General features: G+C 37.3%; 1 protein-coding gene across 1 annotated transcript; it reads right to left on the minus strand.

The window, feature by feature from the left end:
* Positions 1 to 15414: 15414 nt before the first annotated feature.
* Positions 15415 to 16707, minus strand: LOC147494559 (uncharacterized). The gene is made up of 4 exons (XM_086565175.1): positions 16558 to 16707; positions 15965 to 16102; positions 15720 to 15855; positions 15415 to 15609 (listed from the first exon to the last, which is right to left on the minus strand). The coding sequence occupies exons 1-3, from the start codon at positions 16684 to 16686 to the stop codon at positions 15772 to 15774; spliced, it is 351 nt and encodes a 116-aa protein (XP_086421301.1). The 5' UTR covers positions 16687 to 16707; the 3' UTR covers positions 15415 to 15609; positions 15720 to 15771.
* Positions 16708 to 21883: the final 5176 nt, after the last annotated feature.

Consider the following 21883-nt stretch of genomic DNA (forward strand, 5'->3'; position numbering starts at 1 on the left):
CTAGAAACTCACAACAAAGTACTTGAAACTCTATTGCAAAAACAATCATAAACTAAGAACTAATCATCCTCACATGGCTTCATAAACCCCCTCTAATAGAGGTTTTAGCCTTGTGTCATCGGATTATCTATATTAAAATAGTAAAGTAATGACATTAAAGTAAAAAGAATAATTGAGTTGAAGAACTAAAGGCTTTTATTGAAAGGTTTTAATGGTGGCTACAAACTAAACCCTAATTACTTAACTAAACTAAAGAAAGGGGAGAGAGTTGCCTAAATTACAACTAAACTAATGAGAGGAGTAGCCAAGTTTTGTTTAGCCTTAACCCTCTTTATATAGGAGAGGTTTTTTTCGTGCATGTGCCAAAAAGGGAGACTTTGAGCCTCTGATGTGAGCCCAAAGTCCATTAGGTTATGTCTAAAGAGGCCACAGCTGCTAGAAATTATTTCAATACCTTTTTCATCCACTTTTACAACTCTGATTGGGACAAGGCCAGGTCCATTGGAAAGATTATTCCTAGCCGGTCGTTTTGACATAAAGTAAGGCCAATTCTGAGGCCTGAGTCCAACAATACGTCCATTTAAAGTTCTGTTGACTTTTTATTCTTTTTCTACCTGAATTGACTTTGACTTCCCAGCTTTGACTGGGCTTGAAAAGGCTTTTTATTTTTTATTTTTAGGATTTAAACATAGAACTCTTCTAACAATCATCTTGACTCGTTTTCTATGCAAAATGACATCTTTAAGCATATAAACAGCTTCAAGACCTAAAATACACAAAAACACGTAAACAGTACTAACTCTTATTTATTATAAACATAATTGGCCTAAATATAATACTAAGGGGTTTAAACTACAATTTTGGGTGCTTATCACCTACCTATGTTTTTCAAGTTATTAAAATCTCTATATGGACTAAAGTAGGCACCTCGGGCCTGGTATGAAGTGTTATTTCGAGCTTTACTCAGCATAAGATTTCATACATCACAATCTGATCACTCTTTGTTCATCAAGAAATTAAGAAATTTCTTCCATTCTCTATCTCCTAGTCTATATGGATGATATTTTGATCACAGGAAGCTCAAGCAAAGCTCTTCAACAAGTGATTAATCAGCTCAATAACATATTCTCTATGAAGGACTTAGGTTCTGCTCACTATTTTCTTGGGCTAGAAATTCACAGGAATCACAATGGTCTTTTCATGTCACAATTATTTTTTTATTTTTTTTTTGCTAAAAGGTGATTTTATATTAATAAGAAAAGAAGTTCCAAGAAAAGAAAATTGACAAAAAATAAAGTTTACAGCAAAGATGTCATTGGAACATATTTCCAAGACTCATGTCCTAAACAAATCTATAATAGGTGGCATGAGGATCTTCAACCCTTGTCAAGAAGTTTGGCCTAGTGTTCCACCAAATTTTGCTCTATGCTGCTAGTGAGCATCCTTTCTTTGCACAAGTATCAATGGCAAAGTGTGATGTTGATCCATTGAGCACTATTCTACAACTTTAACCAAGTGTTTTGAACCTCCAGTGCACATTATTTGATTGGAAAGCACTAACACTAGCTTGGAAGTCAGATTCAACCCATATGTATCTCCATCCTAAGTGCAATGCTTTCGCAATCCCTTCAATGATGGCTTGACACTTAGTTGTATAATAGGTTTCCACTCCCAGTCCTCCTAGGCCAATCGCACAAACTTCACCTTTGTAATATCTTAGAACTGCTCCCCAGCTAGCCAGACCTGGGTTTCCTACTGAGGATCCATCAGCGTTTACCATTAGAACTCCTAGGGAGGGGGGCCAATAACATTCTAATGCTTTGGGTGCTTTCGCAAGCTTTCGTGGTAAGCAAAGCTGCTGAAGCATATGTTTGTCATGTGAATTAATTGAGTTGCTAGTGGATGTTTTGTACGCTGAGTCAATTGCTTTTCTTACTCTGTATCATACAATACTAAAATTTTCCTTCTTCTGATCACATATCATCTTATTTCCATTTTTCCATATTCCCACAAGGCAAGTTACTAAAGTTGCTGCTCATAGCTCTATTGTCAGTGTACTCTCATTCTTGCATACTTTAACGCGCTGTAAATGATTGCCTATTAGTTGTTGCATATTAAAAACAGAGGCAACATAACCTAAACATCTCACTACAAATTCACAATCATATAAAATATGTTGCCGAATCTCACCATGGTTAAGACATGTAACCCACCGTGAGGCTAATTGAAATCTCATAGATTGCAGTCTATCATCAGTGTGCATAGTACCTCTTAGAATCTTCCAAACAATAGCAGCAGTCCTTGGATGTAGTTTAGCGTTCCAAAGAAAACTTGACCAGAATGGCTTGTCTTCCTTGTCCCTTATTGCCTCATGTGTTATTGTCGTAGTCAACTCCTCACTAGCTGAAAGTTCCCAAATGAGTTCATCTTCCACCTTTTCATTCGGCTATTGTAGGGTTGTTACTTCAATGCCTAGTCTGTTAAGAATTACATGAAGAGACTCTGGAAATCTCCATTGATTATGAAAGATGCAATCAATAAGAGTGGTTGTGCAGTAAGTCTAGATGGCTTGATTAATAGGTATAAGGTCCTTGATTGCCTTGTCACCCAACCAGTTTTCCTTCCAGATGTTTATGTTTTTCATGTCACAAACAAAGTATGTATTTGATTTATTGCAGAGAGCTAATGTGGTAAATAACATTCCAATGCTCTGGGTGCTTTCGCAAGCTTTCGTGGTAATTAAGCTAAGTTGTTGAAACATATGTTTGTCATTTGAATTACTTGAGTTGCTAGTGGATTTCTTGTATGCTTAGTCAATTGCTTTTCTTACTTTGCAACATACAATACTAAAATTTGCCTTCTTCTGATCATATATCATCTTATTTATGTTTTTCCATATTCCCACAAGGCAAGCTACTGAAGCTACTGCCCATAGCTCTTTTGTCAGTGTAGTCTCATTCTTGCATACTTTAATGAGTTGTAAATAATTGCCTACTAGTTGCTGCATATTAAAAACAGAGGCAACATAGCCCAAACATCTCACTGCAAATTCACAATCATATAAAATATGTTGTCAAGTCTCACCATGGTTAAGACATGTAACACACCTTGAGGCCAATTGAAATTTCATAGATTATAGTCTATCATCAATGTACATAGTACTTCTTAGAATCTTCCAACAAATAGCAGCAGTCCTCGGATGTAATTTAGCGTTCCAAAGAAAACTTAACTAGAATGGTTTGTCTTCCTTGTCCTTTATTGCCACATGTGTTGTTGCCGCAATCAACTCATCCCCACTAGCTGAATGTTCCCAAATGAGTTCATCTTCCACATTTTCATTCGGTTGTTGTAAGGTTGTTACTTCAATGCCTAGTCTGTTAAAAATTACATGAAGAGACTCTGGAAATCTCCATTGATTCTGAAATATGCAATCACTAAAAGTGGCTGTGCAACAAGTCCATATGGCTTGATCAATAGGTATAAGGTCCTTGATTGCCTTGTCGCACAACTAGTTGTCCTTCCAGATGTTTATTCTTTTCATGTCACAAACAAAGTATGCCTTTGATTTATTGCAGAGAGCTAATATGGTAAATGCAAAACCTATTTCTACTCCTATCTCTACTACTTGCAAGTTGGATGCACACAAGGGAGTTACTTGCAAATCCAACCTCTTATAGGTCTATTGTAAGAGGTTATTTACAATATCTTACATGGTCAAGACCTAATATTTCCTTTGTAGTAAATTTGGTTTGTCACTTTATGCATCAACCCAGAAATACACACATGGGAACTGCCAAGAGGATCTTAAGATATTTAAAAGGAACCATCATTCATCGAGATTGTGTTTTCTACACTAAAATTTCGGCCCACTATAAAAAGAAGAGTTAGGGTTTTTGACCTAACTAACAATTTCTTGGTGAGATTGTTAAGGGAGAACAATTTCTTTGTGAGATTGTTGAGAGAACTCTTTCTAGTGTTTCTAAAGAGTAAGAAAGAGAGAAAACTTGTTGATAGCATTCTTTGTGAATGATTCATTCCTTGTGAGTGATTGAGAGTTGATTGTAGTATACAATCAAAGCAACTACTCTTGTAACTTTCTTCTTCATCTAGTGGAACTTTCGATTTTACCGTGTGGACGTAGGCACATTGCCGAACCATGATAAATCATCATCTTGTGTATGTTTGTTCTTTACATAGTATCTTTATGCTTGTTTATGCTTGTTTATGTTGATATTGTTGATTGGGTTGTTGCTTGGAGAGTTATTGAATACTTTGTTGGTAGTTTGTTGTTAATAGCTTCCGCATTAGACGCAACAATTGGTATCAGAGCGAGGTTTACGACCTTGGATTTTGAGTTTTGGTGAACCGTAGTGCTCGAAATTGGTTTAGACAAGGTGTTCGATAAAATTCCCGAGTGAGTTTTCTTGTGGGTTACTTTGTGTGACTTGTAGAAATGGCTCCCAAGATGTCAAATGCAATATTTGAAGAAGAGAAGTTTGATAAAGAAGCACAAGAATTGACGGCAAGAGTGAGGTCGAATGATAAGACTTCCACAAGCAAGTGGAAGGGTAGTTCTAAGAAGCCTTTAAAACATGTACTGTGCTATAATTACAAGGAAAAGGGGCATTATCTAAGTGATTACCCTAGCCCAAAAAAGTGTAACAAGATAAGTGGTAAGTTGGAGAATGAGGACATTAGTGAAGCAAGTCTTACTTCCGGCTTTGATGGGGATGATGTAAGTCTTTCGGTGTCTACACAAGACGACAACATGACTGAAAAGTGGATTCTTGATTCCAGGTGTTCCTACCACATATGTCCAAATAGGAAGTGGTTTGCTACCTATGAGAACTTGAGTGGAGGTTCCGTTTTAATGTGTAATGACGTTGCTTGTAAAACGGTAGGGATTGGAACTATACGGATCATGATGCATGATGGTGTGGTGAGGACTTTAACCAATGTGAGGTATATTCTCGAATTAAAGAAAAACCTCATTTCTCTTGGTACCTTGGATTCCAAAGGCCACAAGTTTATGGGAAATGGTGGAGTCCTAAAGATCATTAGTAGCTCTTTAGTCATTATGAATGGTTAAAGATATGAAAACTTGTATACTTTGTTAGGTAGTACAGTGATAGGCAATGTAGCAGTGGATACATGTCATGATAATTCTGAGTGCACAAAATTATGGCATATGCGCCTTGGACATATGAGCCAAAGGGGATTCTCTGAGTTGTGCAAGCGAGGATTACTGAAAGACATAGAGAAACCAAGTATGGAATTCTGTGAGCATTGTGTCTATGGAAAGCAGTGCAGAGTCAAATTCGGTACAAGCAAGCACAAGAAGAGAGGCATCCTGGATTATGTGCATTCGGATGTGTGGGAACCCTCTAGAGTGGCTTCTAAGGGAGGTAACCGGTATCATGTCTCTTTCATCGATGATTATACACGCATGTGTGGGTATATATCTTGAAGTCCAAGGATGAAGTTTTCGAGACATTTAAAAGGTGGAAAACAATGGTTGAGAAATACACAGAAAGAAAGGTGAAGACTTTAAGGTCTGATAATGGTACTGAGTATACCTATGGTCCTTTCAAGGAGTTCTGTGCACAACAGGGTATCGCTATACACTAGACAGTGAGGGGCACACCGCAACAGAATAGATTAGAAGAAAGAATGAATCACACGTTGCTTGAGAAAGCTAGGTGTTTGCTTTCCAATGCCAATCTTGGCAAAAAGTTCTGGGCAGATGTCGTAGCCATGGCGTGTTACTTGTATAATAGATCACCAGTTCCGGCGATAGACTGCAAGACACCTTATGAGGTGTGGACAAGAAAACCAACTGATTATGATACTTTGCGTGTGTTTGGATCTAGTTCTTACTACCACATGAAGGATAGTAAGCTTGATTCTAAAGCTAAGAAAGCTATATTCGATCTTGGGCTATGCAAAGGGAGGCAAGGGATACGGATTATGGTGTCTTGAGAACCACAAGTTCCTGGTCAGGAGTGAGGTTACCTTTGATGAGACTTTGGTGCTATATTTTAGCAAGCAGGAGAAGGCTGGAGATAGTGGTGATTCTATAGAATCTCAAGTGATTGAGATGGAAGCGTCAAAGGATGTTGTAGAGAGTGAGGTTCATAATGAAAGAACTATTCAACAAGAACTAAAGCTTCAACAACCTGAGCAATAAGCTTTGGCTAGATCAAAGCCAAAGAGAACTATGAAACAAGTTACGAAGTATGGGCATGATAAGCCAGTGAAGTATTATGGTCGACCGGACTTGGTTGCCTATGATTAGCTCCCAAATGTGTGTTTTATTACCCTTATATTACTGCATTACAGTCCGTCTTACGTTTAATGAAAAGACAACTCATAGCTTTTATTGCCTTTTTTAGGTTACGGAGAATTTTAAGCCACTTATCATAAAAGCTGCATCTTAGCACCTAAAGGAGCCTCAATCATACTTATTATGAAAACCAGAAGCTGCTATGAAAAAGTGCTGAAAATGTCAAAATCAACGGTCAAAGTCAAAGGTCAAACCCTTCATCTTAGAAGACTAGAGATGGAGGCCCTTATCTAAAAATATGGAATTCTCAAAAGCCTACCTTGGTCAAGAAGAAATCAAAAAGCAAAAGTGAAGTGTGAGGTGTCTCAAAAGTTATAGAGGAGGGCAAATCAATAAAAGGTAAAAGTAGGGGTATATAATCTAAAAGTTAGGGAGAGAGAAGGCATCCATTGTTTTAGGGTCCAAACCATTTGGTTTGTAGGATTTAGTCTTGTTTTTCAATTCAAGTCTTTTACTTTATTATTCTTCATTTCCTTTTATTTAAATCTTGTTATTTTGCTTTGTTTGTTTCAATCAACCAATCTTATTTTGTTGTTTTTGTTTCAATCTTCATTTCAATGTTTTCATGTCATTTCCATACCAATCAACTTGAGTTTTCATGTTTTCATTAGCTTAAACTAAACAAGTCTTTACCAAGTGTCTACATTTCTTCTTCTTAACTCCCACACTCAAACTCTAAACAATTTAGGATGAACATCACTTCTTACAAACTCTTTTGAAGTTACTTACTACAATTCAACAAGCTTCAAATGGCGACGCTGCCGGGGATTGAAGGAGCAAGAGTGCTTGGTTGAGAATCTAAGGAGGAAGCACCATTCTCATCTTTCCATTTCTATTTTTTTAAAAATTTGTTGTTTTATTTTGTTGTTTTTCAGTACAGATTTACTTTCTTGCAAATCAGGGTTTGGGATCAACAAGTTGGAGAGGAGCTGAAACAGTAGACAAAAGCCAACAGAAGTTTGACGGAACCGGAAGGGCGACCACGCCCTAGCTGACAGGCGACCGCGGGCCCACGTCATCATACAACCACCTGATTTTTTCCAGTATCCGTTGTGTTGAAGTGCTTATCTGAACACCAAACACGGATTTTGCAATAGAGTAGGATAAATCAGTGGAACTTGTTTGTAATAGTTAGAGATAAAAAGAAAAACAAAAAAATTAGAAAAGAATTGGTTTTTTATTGATTTTTGTGGATGAACATGAGTTAAACTTAGTTGAAGTTGAATACTTATCAAAGGATTAGAGTTTTCATTGCCTTAGGAAGTTCAAGTGTGTGAGGCAAGTTGTGAATCATATATAGCTCACACACTTTGAATCAACTTGGCAATCAACACTCTAAGTCCATTTGACTCTAGTTAATCTAGATTATCAATCTAAAACTAGTTAATCTAGTAGATTAGTATAGTATTAGTTTAGTTTTAAGTTTTGGGCTCTTGAAGGTAAAGTTGTCTAAATGATCAAAAACCCAACTTGTGGCTTTTTAAGTGGGCCTTTATTGTAACTTAAAACAAAGTAAAGCTCAAAAGATTGGGCCTGATTCTCATATCATGCGCCAACCGATGTCGCCTTCTCCTCAAGCAGTGTGTAAGCACGGCTTGAAAGGTAAATTCTAAAGCTCCTCGAAGCCCAAGTAAAAGGATACCTTGTATGTTCAAGCATGCTTACGTGATTGTTTGAAATTTAATTTCCGCATTGCAATTTACATTCACACATAAGGCTGAACCCGAGCCACATAACAACCATTGGGAAGTCATTCCCCAATATAGGTAAATTGGACGTTGCTTGATTCTTGAAGCTCTAGACCAAAAAAATGAATTAAAATCAATCAATTAGAGCCCAAAGTAGTCACGCTCCTCCAGAAAAGGACAAAATATATCCACGAGGATTCAGAGTAATCAGTTATCAGATTCCGGTGGACCAACTACCTTCCTCGCCTCCCCCAGATTCATCGTGAGTGAGATTTTTGGTAGCACACCACTTGGTGAAATGACTGCCTACTCTTCTGAGACATGTAATAGAGCCATTCTAGTCTCATGCTCAATTGTTGCCCTGAATAGGGCATAGTAAATTATAGACCAAAGCAAAGTTTTCAAAACTCTATACTTGCAAAAATGAATTTTGATTTCTTGAGCATACATTGCACCGTTTGCGCATGTTAGGATAGTTTTGGGGGCTTTCTAAAAGTGCATGATACTGCATTCAGGTACTTCTAGTATTAGCAAGAATAAAACTTACTCATGTAGGAGAGCACGTCGTCCTAGACAATATCTTGTTTCTAGTCTTCCATCTACTAAAAAGGCCGACGAAGTAGTGCAAGCTGAAAAGCCTCTCTCCAACTTCTACACACCATTGCAAGATGGGCCTCCATCTATCTTGTATGTGACTCACACCATACACGAGCAATTTTTGCATTCCACCGAACGTGTTCAATCTTCTACCAATCTTCCACGGGTTAGAACACGAGTTATGTACGAGCATCTATGCCGGATACATGAAGTTTGTAATATTTTTCACCTTCCGGGTGTCACTAACGATCAGATTAAGCTACGAGTGTTTCCTTTCACTCTAGCTGGTAAGAGTCACGCTTAGCTTCTCTCACAGAAGGCCGAATCTTTCGATACATGGGAAAAGGTTGTGTTCTCCTTCATGCAGAAGTACTTTCCACCAAAAAAAACAGAAAAGATAATAAGCAAGATACAGTTCTTCAAACGGAGTCCGAGTGAGACATTTTCCAAAGCATGGGATAAATTCTCTAACCTACTCCATTCATGTCCTCACCATAAACTAGAAAAATCCACTCTTGTCCAATGTTTCTTCAATGGCCTTCTCCCAGAACACAAACTAACCCTCGACATCATGAGTAATGGTAATTTATTTGATAGACGTGCAACTGAAGCCTTAACCTTTCTTGAAAACCAAGCTGAAAAGAGTACCCATTAGGGCGACATAAACAATTCCAGAACAGCCCAACCCAATACATCTAAGACTAGTGGTATTTTTAATTTGAAATCAGATCTAGAAATCAAAACTTTAATCGAAACCCTCACAAGAAAGATAGATGCCTTCATAACCAAACATAAAGACCAAACCACTCATCCTGTTATGAACATAAATACCTCACCATGCAATTTCTGTCTAAGCTTAAATCATATAAATGTCACATGTCCCTTGATCACAAACCTATCATCACTTCAGATAAAAGAAGTATGTGCTTTCAATGTACTAATATAAATGCACCATGGAGACAACATCCAAATGTCGCATGGACCAACATTCCACAAAACCAACCACCTCTAGGTTTCAACAAACCAACAAATACATTCAGACAAGGACAAGGTACCTATGACAATCATAACAGATCATTGGTTCCATCCCAGTTTAACCAGAACTACTAAAACCCACATGTCAACAACCAAAGAGACCTAGTTTCCATTACACCATCAACTAGTATCCAAATAGATAAGCCCACCAATATAATGCTATTTGTCATGCAACAACAAACCCAAATCCTAGCATCTATGCAATAATCTCTTAACTTGTCCCAAGATAAAACCCAGAAATGGGTGTTCCTAGGTCAAGCTATTCCTAAACCTAAACCAGCAAACATAGCCTTTGAAGCAACAAGTGACGTGAACGAAGCTTGAAAGCTAAAAACTATTTCTTAATCATCCCATCTACGAGGATTGAATCCTCTTTTTCGATGTATTCCTTTCCCATTCCATTCCATCTTTTTCTTTAAGGGGATACATTAATAAGGTAACCGGACCTCTCCATTTGGAGGGTGTGGTTATAAGTGCCGGAGCCTTAGTCCACAGTATATCTCGTATATTCTTTGTAAAACATTTTTCACTCGTCGTTGGAGTAAGTGTGAACCTGTGGAGCGACTATACCTTTTTTTTTTCTTTATTTTACATTTTTTTTTTCAAAATTGTTTTTTTTTTCTTTGTTCTGTTAATGATGTATTCTCGATACATCAATAGTTAAGTAATTTTTCAAAATGGGCAATGAATTTTACACAGACCAACTCCTAGAACAACGCAATCTAAGGGCGGTTTGAGATAAGCTTTTCTTATTAAGGGTCACCTATATCACAAAGCTATTAGCCCGGGTCTAAACATTCCATGTTTTGTGCAGTAAATCTCTCAACTCATGTAGCTAAAGCTCTGTCTGTCTAAATTGGATTCGCCACAGAGCCGATACGAAAGTTGCCTAAGATTATCTGTTATGGTTTGTTTTCACATAGTAGCATCTAGAATCACAACTTTTGAGTACTAGTTTCTTAAAACATCTCTCCATAGTTTTCAAAACCATAGGATATAAAAATAAAAGTTATATGCCCCAGAGTAACCAAAATGATACCGGATTAACGTATAATTTTATCTTCTTGTCAAAACCTCTATATGGTTATAGATATATTTTGATTGAGAAACCAACTAAAAAAAAACGAGGCGTCTCCAAACGAGAATGAAACAAATAAAGTAACCCAAAGTGATACTATTCTCTATTTAATTCTATCTTTTGCCTCCACCTCTCTATTTTGTCTCAAGAATCTGATGTTAAAAGACTCAACTTGTACAAAATTTTCTTTTCTTTAAAATCTTTTCCCCTTCTCAATCTTTCTCTTTTCTGAAAAACTTTTCAAAAATGTCTTCTATAGCAAACAAAAACCCTCCACCTAGCAAGACTAGATAGATCAATTTCAATGATTGTGTGCAAGCACTTCCTAGAGAACTATAGCTTAAGATATGGACACATATACTGAAAATCATTCCTGGTTTAGGTAAGAGTTCATACGCACGTAAGAGACGAGCTATGAGAGAAGGCTGGTGCTTGAACAGTCAAACACCAACTTGCTCCAGTCTTCAACGTAACCTCATAATAATTATGTTTATAAAGTCTACACGTGTTATCCTCCAGTGCATTACGCTCGGTCTAAAAGAGTAATCCAGCCATCTGGTTGGGACTGACTCAAGTTTTCAAAAACTTCCAAGTCTTGGGAATCTGACTTAAAATTATCCACCTTTTTTAAATTTCAGTCAAACTTATTCAAAATCCAAAAAAAAAATTTATTAAATTTTCCTTCTGTTATCTGTACAAATTTTCCTATAGTTCCTTTACAGCTCTTTCCATTATCTGTTTTGCATCCACTATTGGATATAAGTGTACCCTATACCATTATGTTGCATTTTTTATGCTGATCGTTTTGGTACATCACGGGTCAAAATCGGACAAGTAACGAAGCGCGGATCGGCTCTTGAAATTAGCAAGGCACTAAAAACAATATCAAAATTTTCTGATTTCATTTGGGCTTGGGCCAAAATTTCAATTTCATTAAAAAGGCACGTGCCATCAAACTACTTAACCCACACAACCGCCCAACTTCCCATCTTCTTCCTCACAAAATCCCTAACCCTAGCCGCCCACACCAGCTCGCGACCGCGACCTCACCCCAAAACACCACCACTCCAAATTTTTACAACCTACCCCATTTTCAACCCTCATTCCAACTAAAAACCCCACTTTTATCAATCCCTACTCTAAATGGCTCGAGTTTTTAAAATTGTGCCGGAGCAAAATTTTCAAAACCTCTTCAATTCTGATCTATTTGAAGTGCACTTCAAGGCTGAGATTAGAAGAAGAGGATGGGAACCCTTGGTTTTGTTGGAAGGTGCGGCTTATTTTCCATCTTTTACTCTGTCATTTTATAACTGTATGCTTAGAGGGGAGGATGACCGCATCACGGTTGTCAAGGATGGTCGCTCACTGGAGCTCACCAAGGAGGTGGTGAGTGGAGTTATGGGGATTTCTCTGAAGGCTTATGTTTAGATAGAATAGTCCCTAGACAACAAGACCATCGATGTGATGATGGTAGAGACACTTCTCGAGGGGGTGAAAAACCCCAAGTCTCATTGCATTTTTCAGAGTTCGCTGCCAATGAACCAGCTAGCAGTATCTCAGTAGACATCCTATAACATGCTAGGCTCAGCCAAGCCTTCGGATATAGGTAAGGCGATGCTTCATATTTTATGGATTCTTCAAGAACAGAAGAATAGCTTCTGCATCATCTCCTTTATCTTTGAGCAACTCTGCAAACCAAAGAGGTCCACCGCTCCTTTACCACTGCTGGCCACCAGGATCATGCAGCACTGGGGGTTCCAGGCCACAGACACCCTAGTGAAGGTCAAGGACGCTACCATAGGTCTTTTGGGTCTAGAAGTTATGGCTTCCACCTGAAGCCAGAGCCACTGAGCAAGCACGCCCGACTGAGAAAGTGGATTACTTCGCGAAAGATGACACTCGACAGTTCACTCAACCCATAGACAGAATTCACTTCCTCCATGGCGGCCAAAGGATTCTACATTCGTATCTCCACCAACTCAAGGAAACTCAGGGAAACATTATAGCAGAACATCATACCCTCAGAGAGGAGCAGCGGACCTTCCAACAGGAGCAGCGACGTTTTCAGAACAGTGTCACTAGAACACTGCAGAGCATTAGAGACGCGCTCCCGCGTAGTGATAGACATGATAAGACCCGACGTCAGGGAGAAGGATCTTATAGACGTTGAGACGAGTCACGCACGGATTCTGACTAGGCAGCTCCCTTGTGTCTGTATAGATAGTTTATTATCTTTAATTATTGTTTTATTTTTCTTTATTATGATGTTTAATTATATGTTTAATATTATATAGAAAAAATGACCGTTTAGTACCATGAACTTTGGTGGTTTTATCAATTTGGGCCAAGAACTTTTTTTTTTAGCAAATTGGACCATGACCTTTCTTTTTTGTATCAGTTTGGGCCACCGACGTGTTTCCGTTAGAAAATTTGCCTATGTGTACAAACGGCTGCCTATGTGTACTAACGGAAGATGTGGTGTCGGTATTGAAATGGACAACTAATGTATATTGATATGGCACTTACTTGACAAGCACCTGAAATTTCAAGGGTGAAATTTCAAGGGTTTCAAGGGTGAAATTTCAAGGAAGACTGCTCGTGAATTTTTTTTTTTCTTTCTAAATCGCCATCTCTCCAATTTTTTTGTTTCTGGACTTGTGAACATGAAGAAATAACCCCGTCTCCTTCATTTGTCTCTTAAACAAACCCCATCTCCTTCATTATCTCATAAGTCTTCTAGTTGGTATTTTAATTTAGGGTTTTGATTTTGTGCAATTTCGAAAATGTCAACTATTGGAAATCTCTGTAATAGGTGTGATGAGTCAAATCATTCGTCTAACAATTGTTGTTGGTTATCGACACCGTGTTGTTTTCGAAAATGTGGCCGAAGTAGGATCCTGAAACAGTCTCGCCAAAGCCATTCTCTTGGGCAATTTTTTTTGACATGCCGCATTTGCCGAGACTTCCAGTGGTTGGAAGACGCTAGAGCATCGTCAATGGTATCTTTGGAGAGTCTAAGATGCAGAAAGGCGAATTGCCTAGGGGTTAGAAAGGTTAACACATCAAAAAAGGAAAACGTAAATGAAGGCAAGAAATTTGTGAATTGCACCGAGTGCGGGAGTGATTTCCAATGGTATAAGGAATTGTTAATGAACAACATTGAGTCGGCGTCGACTTCAAGCTCTTCCCCAGCCAGCTCTTCATCATCTTCAAAAATAGATGAAATCAAAAGAGATAAAAAGGTCAAGATTACATTTGAAATTGAGGACAATGGTTTGGCGAAGGAGTTTCAGTTTCATTGTAAAATTAGATGAGTGCAATGTGATTTCCAGTGGTATTGTAGTGGAAGGAGTTTGAGTGCACTGTTATTTCCGGTGGTATTGTAGTAGTGGAAGATGTTTGAGTTTCAGTGTTAATTTAGTTTGAGTTGTTTGGTATTGTAGTAGTGGAATGAGTATGTATTAGTGCACTATTTGTACTAGTGGAAGGAGTCTGTATTAGTTCGAGTTGTTTGTTAATTTAAATGAGTGCACTATCTGTAGTAGTGGAAGGAGTCTGTATTGGTGCTTAATCAGTTCTGATAACAAAGATTAGTTGTTTCTTTCTTATTGCTTGGTGCTTGTTTCTTAGTTGTTTCTTAGTGCTTACAATAACTGAAAGAAAGTTAGAAAATACACTACACTGAACAACACAACATACAAAAAACCTAAATATAAGCACTGAAGCACTAAACAACACAAAATACACTGCATACAATAACTGAAAGAAAGTTAGAAAATCAATGTTGTACATAACATGACACTAAACCACAAAAAAACCTAAATATAAGCACCAAGTGTTTACATAACAGCATACACCAAGTGTTTACATCAGTGTTTACACATCACAGCATACACCAACAAAAGGAAAAGTTACTACAAAAGGAAACAGACAAAACAAAGACTGACTACGCAAAAGCCCAACAGAAAGCCCAGAGCCTGTACTGCATCACCAAGTCTTCAAACTTTAGTTTTGGCTTTGGCAGCTGCAGATCTAGTGTTAGGTTTGGAATTTGCTCTTGTTCTCACAGTCAAAGCAGCTGTTTTCTGCTTAGTCTTGGATGGTGAGTTTCTAGGCTTGCTGCTTGATGCCACTGCTTGATGGTGAGTTTCTTGATGTTGAGTTTCTAGGGCAGCTGTAGATCTAGTTTTAGGCTTGCTGCTTGATGCCACTGCTTGATGGTGAGTTTCTTGATGTTGAGTTTCTAGGGCAGCTGTAGATCTAGTTTTAGGCTTTCTTCTTGATGCCACTGCATCAGTTGTCAGTGATTGTTTGGAAGCAGTTGCAGAAGCAGTTGTCAGTGATTGTTTGGAAGCAGTTGTTGAAACTTGTTTAGATGCACTTATTGAACCTTGACTACTACGTACTTGAGCTTCACTTGAAACTTGATTTGACTGTAAACCAATCACTGGAGCTTTACTAGATCGTCTGGGAAGTGGAGGTCTACCTTTTCTTTTGTTGTTTGCTTCAGAAATCTTGGCTTCATTTATAAGAATAGGTGCTCCAATAGCTGACATCTATCACAAGAAGGACAAAAGATTAGGTTATGTTTATGAAGTATGTAAAACAACTACCTCATTTCAAATGGAAATCTTTCAAATGCAAAGTAGTTTGTAAAATAACATTACCTTCAAGTAAAAGTTTCCACTATCAACTGTAAAAACTCCAACTCCCTCAGGTACATGATCCTTTCTTCCTTTTACTCTTGTGTTCCTCTTTGAAGCTCCAACTCCCTGAGGTACATCATCAGCTGCCCTTTTACCTCTCTTTGACACAGTTGGCGTGCCCTCACCTACATTAGATGAAGGAGCCTTATTCTCCCTCCTCACCTATATCAAAATTCAAACTTATTTCATAAACTTAAAAACTTTTATCTAAAACTTATGATTTCAAAACTTAGAAAAAAAACTTATTGAACAAACTTGTTTCATAAACTTACAGTGGTGGCAGCTGCTACTTGGTTGGCTTCATTGCTGACTTTAATAGTCCCGTCAACTAGCCCTTTTACCTCTCTTTGGCACAGTTGGCGTGCCCTCACCTACATTAGATGAGGGAGCCTTATTCTCCCTCCTCACCTATATCAAAATTCAAACTTATTTTATAAACTTAAAAACTTATACCTAAAACTTATGATTTCAAAACTTAGAAAAAAACTTATTGAACAAACTTGTTTCATAAACTTACAGTGGTGGCAGCTGCTACTTGGTTGGCTTCATTGCTGACTTCAGTAGTCCCACTCTTAACTGTCTCTTTACCCTTCTTTGTTGTCCCACTCTTAGTCCCAGATTTCTCAACAGCTACCTCCTTATCTCTCTTCCTCACCTATATCAAAATTATACGAATTATAAAATGCTTAGTTTCAAGAATGCTTAATAGTTTCAAATGATTTCTAAAACTAATTTCAAATGCTTAATATATATCTTAAAAGCTTTCTTGTTAATATATATTGATTGAAGGCTATCACTGAAGCTTAAAATCTAATTTCAAAATCTATCATTGAAGCTTAAAATCTATCCTTTGAAGGCTATAGGTCTTTAAGGCTTGACCATAACCGTATAAAAAACAGGATCTAATTGGCCTATAAACCCTGAAATTCTAGTACCCTATAAGTATCAATTAACTTTCCAAATAAACTAAATGAAGCAGTACTTGAAGGAGTGTGGGTAAGTTCTCAAGCACATAGAAATGAAAAAACAAAACAAGAACAGTACTAAAAAGCAACCCAGATACACATCAATCCAAACTAAGAAGAAAAAAGAAACTCTCCAGAAACTTACAGTGGTGGATTGTGGTACTTCCTGGGCTACTTCCTGAGCTACTTCCTCGGCTACATTGTTGGTTTCACTGTTGACTTCTTTGCATGTTCTCTTATTATGACCATACTGAAGGCAGTTTAAACACCTCATTTGAACTCCTTTTCTACTTAAGGTTCCAAACTTCCTTGGCTCTTCATGCATTTTTTCCTTCTAAGCTTGCTTGGCCTCCTAGGCATCCTTCTATAAGGTGGAGGCAGGAATACCTCTCCAGGAGCCTTTGGCCACAGCTTTTCACCATTAAGTGGCTGCAAGTAATGATCATAAGTCTTTCTAAATGTTTCCACCTTGTACCAATGATCTACATAATCATCTGGATTGTGCTTACACATAAATGGCAGCTACTGCATGGGCACATAGGATACCAGAGAGCTGCCACATTCTACATGTACAAGTCTTATCCTTGATATCAACTTTGAAACCTTCATCACCATATCTGGCCTCAAACGTTGACCCTCCACAAAAGAAAGACTAAAAAAACCTTGAGTCTAACTTGTTGTTTCTCTAACTTGTCGCAATAGTTGGACACAAAGTGCCTTGCCACTTGGTGACTCACCAATAAATCTCTTTTCTCTTACGATCTTTCTCATCATGGCAATCCTTATTTCCTCAAGCATTGCAATGATGTGCTTCTCTCTTGCATCAAGAATTGTACCATTAAATGTTTCACATATATTGTTTTCTACTGCATCAGAACTTGTGTAAAATTTGAAGAATCATCTGGACCAGAACTTGGGATTTTGGATATGTAACATATAGTCAGCTGCTGCATCACATACCTTTCTCACCTCATCAATAACACGATGGAATTCTTCTGGTGTTCCACTTTTGCATGCTTTCCAGAATAAACCCTTAAGTTGTGCACCTGTTCAAATAATATAGCTACATTACATATGAATATTAAATCACATTTAGAATACAAATAAAAAAATAGACAAATTAAGTTATATACCAGAAAATTTCTTCCTGAAGTTAGCATAGATGTGCCTTGCACAACATCTATGCTCTGCATTAGGTAATCTTTTTGAAATGACTTTGAGAAGACCCTTTTGTTGGTCTGTAATCACTGTCAAACCAATCCCATCATCCACATTGAGATCATTAAGGAGCAAGTTCAAAAACCACCTCCAACTTTCTGTGTTTTCACCTTCAACAACTGCCCATGCAATAGGGTACATCTGGTTATTTCCATCCCTCCCAACTGCAGTTAACAATTCCCCTTTGCAAAAAGATTTAAGAAAACAACCATCAAGACCAATGACCCTTCTACACCCAGAAAACCAACCATGCTTCAAGGCATCAAAACAAATGTACATTCTCCGAAAGTAACACGGCTTATCTATCAGCGGCCTTTTAACATCAATCTTACATGTGCTTCGGGGTTTGACTTGATTATCTCACGGTGCATAGTCTCTCACTTTGGCATACACATCCTTTAAAGAACTATGAACTAGACTCAAGGCTTTCTTCTTAGCTCAGAACAATGAAGTGGTGTCACCTCCAACTTTAAATTGTGCAATATCTCTCTTGAAATCCCTTACCTTCCACTTAGGGTTGTCTATGATCCTGTCATTGTAATAATCAGCCAACCATTGGGAATTAGCTAATCTGATGCAAAAATGTCTCTTACACTTATGCTCAGCCTCTAAAGTCTTAATTTGCATACTGTTTTCACTTTGCATGTAACTTGCATACGTGAAACCAGCTACACCCATCACCAACACACACGACTTCAAAAATCTAGCAAAGATTTATGTTAAAATGAATTGGATACCCATTATGGACTGCATATTTCTTTATACATTCTTTAAGTTGCTTTGCATTACCAAACCTCATGCCAAGCTCAATTTGGATATTGGACATCTGAACATTGGGGTTGAAAATTGGGTACATCCTCTTTTTAATCTTCAAATTCCTCTTCCTTTCCTTAACAGAAGCAACATCCTCATCTTCTTCTTCACTAGATTCGGGACTTAAATAGTCATCAGATGCAGCATAGTCTGACTCATCATCTCCAACACCACCAATATCCTCTCCAGCACCACCAGTATCCATCTCATTTGGTAGTTCATTTGCTACATCACTTGCTTGTTCAATGGCTGCTTCACTTGCTTCTTCATGTGGTCCATCTGGTACTTGATCAACTTCTTCAGTACTTGATTTCTTCTTCTTATACTTGATTTCTATATTTTTTTTCCTAACTTCAATCAATTCGTCATCATCTTCACTAATATGATCCAGAGTTGCTACTTCAGACGCAGTCTCATACTCAGACTCAAACTCAGGCTCACTCTCTATCAAACAATCACCCACATCAACCTCTCTGTCTTCTTCAGACTCTTCAACATCATCACCTTGCTCATGTTCAACATAAATAGTTACCCTCTCATTTTTTGCCATTTTCATCATTTCTATAATATCTTTATCATCATTGACTATCCTAAGCCCAATGTCTAGAGGCTTATTAGGATCAGTATAGAACATCTTAACCATATCTTTCACATGACATTCTTGCTCAATCATACCCTTCAACTCAAAATATGACATTTTATCTGGATCGATGTTGTAAAAGTATTGAACTCTCCCACCCTTGTAATACAAGATGTGCTTCGTAAACCACTTATAACCATCATACTGACTCGGTTGGGTCTCTCGAAATTTCCCACCAAAGAAAAGTTCTATACAAGAATGATCCATGCTTAATTAGTTGTTTGATTTTGTGGATTGGGGATTTGGTGGATTGGGGATTGGGGATTGGGGTTTAATTAGGTTTTTTAATTCATTTAAGAATTTGGGAATTTGGGAATTAGGGTTTTCTTTTCTGTCTGAATTTGGGAATTAGGGAATTAGGTCTGAATTTAGGATTTCTATCAACTAAGTGCGAGTTTGCCTCAAGGTTCGAAACACTTTGAAATTTCTGTGAAATTTCGGGTTGGAAACACTTTGAAATTTCGATGCCACATCACCGGTGATTAGGTGTGCACTTCAACGGTGACACATGAGCATTTGGTCGGACACATATACATCCGGCAAGCCACATAAGCATGTGAAGTAATGGAATGGTAACGGTGGCCCAAACTGATACAAAAAAGAAAGGTCATGGCCCAATTTGCTAAAAAAAAAAAGTTCTTGGCCCAAATTGATAAAACCACCAAAGTTCATGGTACTAAACAATCATTTTTTCTATTATATATGCTTGTTTTATTTGTTTTCTTGTGGAATTTGGTATATTAGTAGAAGGTAAAACAGATACATTATGCCAAAATTTTCCATTTTTCTTTCATGCATTTCATATATGTTTTCAAAAATACAAAAACCCAAAATGATATCATAATAGAATAAATATCTCTAGTATAATAAACCATGTATTTCTCGTTCTATATCAAACAACCCACGTCCCAAAAATTATTTGGAGGTGGCGTATTTTCATCATGAAGAACATAATACAGGTGTATCGCTGTTTTTGCTCATGTTTCTATGGTAATCTCTTTCCTTATCTCTTCATACTTTGAGGACAAAGCATAGTTATATTTGGGGGTGGTATAGTAACATTTTGCAAAAATTATACATTTTCTATATAGTATATATAATAATATATTTCTTCCTTTCTAAAAAAATTTCGAAAAAGACCAAAAATATTTTTCTGTTTAGTAGTAAAAAGTCTTGTTTCATTTTTCTATGATGAATAAAAAGTTTAGAAGTCTCATTACAGTAATAGAGTAAAGATTCGTTCTTCGTACTTAGACTAATATATGTACAATAGTCTCTGCATCTTTTCATGAATGGCATGCATCAGTATTTGTTTGTATATAGTAGTAAGTTTCTGAAGCCAAGGTTAGAACAATTAAGTTCCATATTCTATGAGAATCTAGCCAAAAGCCTCATCTGAATGATTATTGAGTGATGATGCAAAGGATGTCCAGATAGAAAGACCACATGTCCACTTGTTTGATCACCACACCATATCCTATGAGAGAATTTAGGCCCTTTTTGGATCGATATAGCCAAATAAAGGTTAAAAATCCAAAAAGATAGTTTTTCCTCTAGTTAACCCTCTTGAGCCTTCAACCCTTTTCAAAAAAACCTTTTTATTCTTCACCAAAAACTCTTAACCCATTACAACACACAATAAAAGGCGTATCCAGCTGACAAGTTGAGAACTTGATGGATATCAGAATAAAAGAAAGAGAATACCTTTACAAAAACAGAACAGTTAGTTGCTTCAAAAAGAAAAGAAACGAAAGACCCATCAAACACCAAAACTCCAAAAAATCAAAGGAGTCAAAAATCGAATCTCCCAAAAGTCAAAATCAAATGAAGATGGTATCAGAAACAAAAACAAAAAGAAACAAAAGCAAAGTTAGAACTCCCAAAAATTCAAAATCATATGGAGTCACAAAGCCAAAAGGTTAAAAGAATGTATCACAATTCGGAAGTAAAAGAACAAAATGAGGTTCTTCTCTAGTTACACATATCTTGAAGACCTAGTTTCTCAACTTATCAGATTTTGTTTTTCCCTTCCTTTTTTCTTTCTAAACCATCACCCTAGCCCTGTAACTCCTAATAAAAAACAACCATCTCGATTAGGAATATGATGATGTGATAGTAAGTGGCAAGCGTGATCAATCGACCCCAATTTTGTTGGACGTCATTTGAGTATGCGAGGAATATAAGTGCCCGCTGTAATTGAGAGAACGAACCTTGAGTGAATCTATCAAAGAGTTATGATTGCAACACACACCTGTAAGAACCCACCTTAAGGACGCTCTCCAAAAGTCTCGGAAACAACTCTGTTTTTATATATTATTGCTCATGTTTTGCACATTTATCTTTAGATAATTAAATTACTGTACAAATGCTATTCTAAGTTCAGAGGAGTTTGTCCGTATTCTCCGCTAATGAGATGTATGAACTTCTGAGAATAGTAAGGAAACAAGACCCTTTGTACTAAATAGAAGAAGTTTGTGAGTACCTTCACTGGAAAACTATCATGAGGCTTAAAGCTCATCCACTAGGGAATTCCTAGTGGTTTAAGGCCTTGTTGCATATGATCAATGCAATCACACTCTGTGAAATGAGATTAGTATAACTTATAATAAATCACCCATTTGTGATCTTAGTTTTTTCTCTCTCATCCTTGCTTGAGGACAAGCAAGATGCTATTTAGGGGTGGTGATCAGCTCCCAAATGTGTGTTTTATTACCCTTATATTACTGTATTACAGCCCTTCTTACGTTTAATGAAAAGACAACTAATAGCTTTTATTATCTTTTTCAGGTTACGGAGAATT

This window comes from Coptis chinensis, chromosome 6 (assembly GCF_015680905.1).
Source record: "Coptis chinensis isolate HL-2020 chromosome 6, ASM1568090v1, whole genome shotgun sequence".
In the NCBI taxonomy this organism is placed as follows: Eukaryota; Viridiplantae; Streptophyta; class Magnoliopsida; order Ranunculales; family Ranunculaceae; genus Coptis; species Coptis chinensis.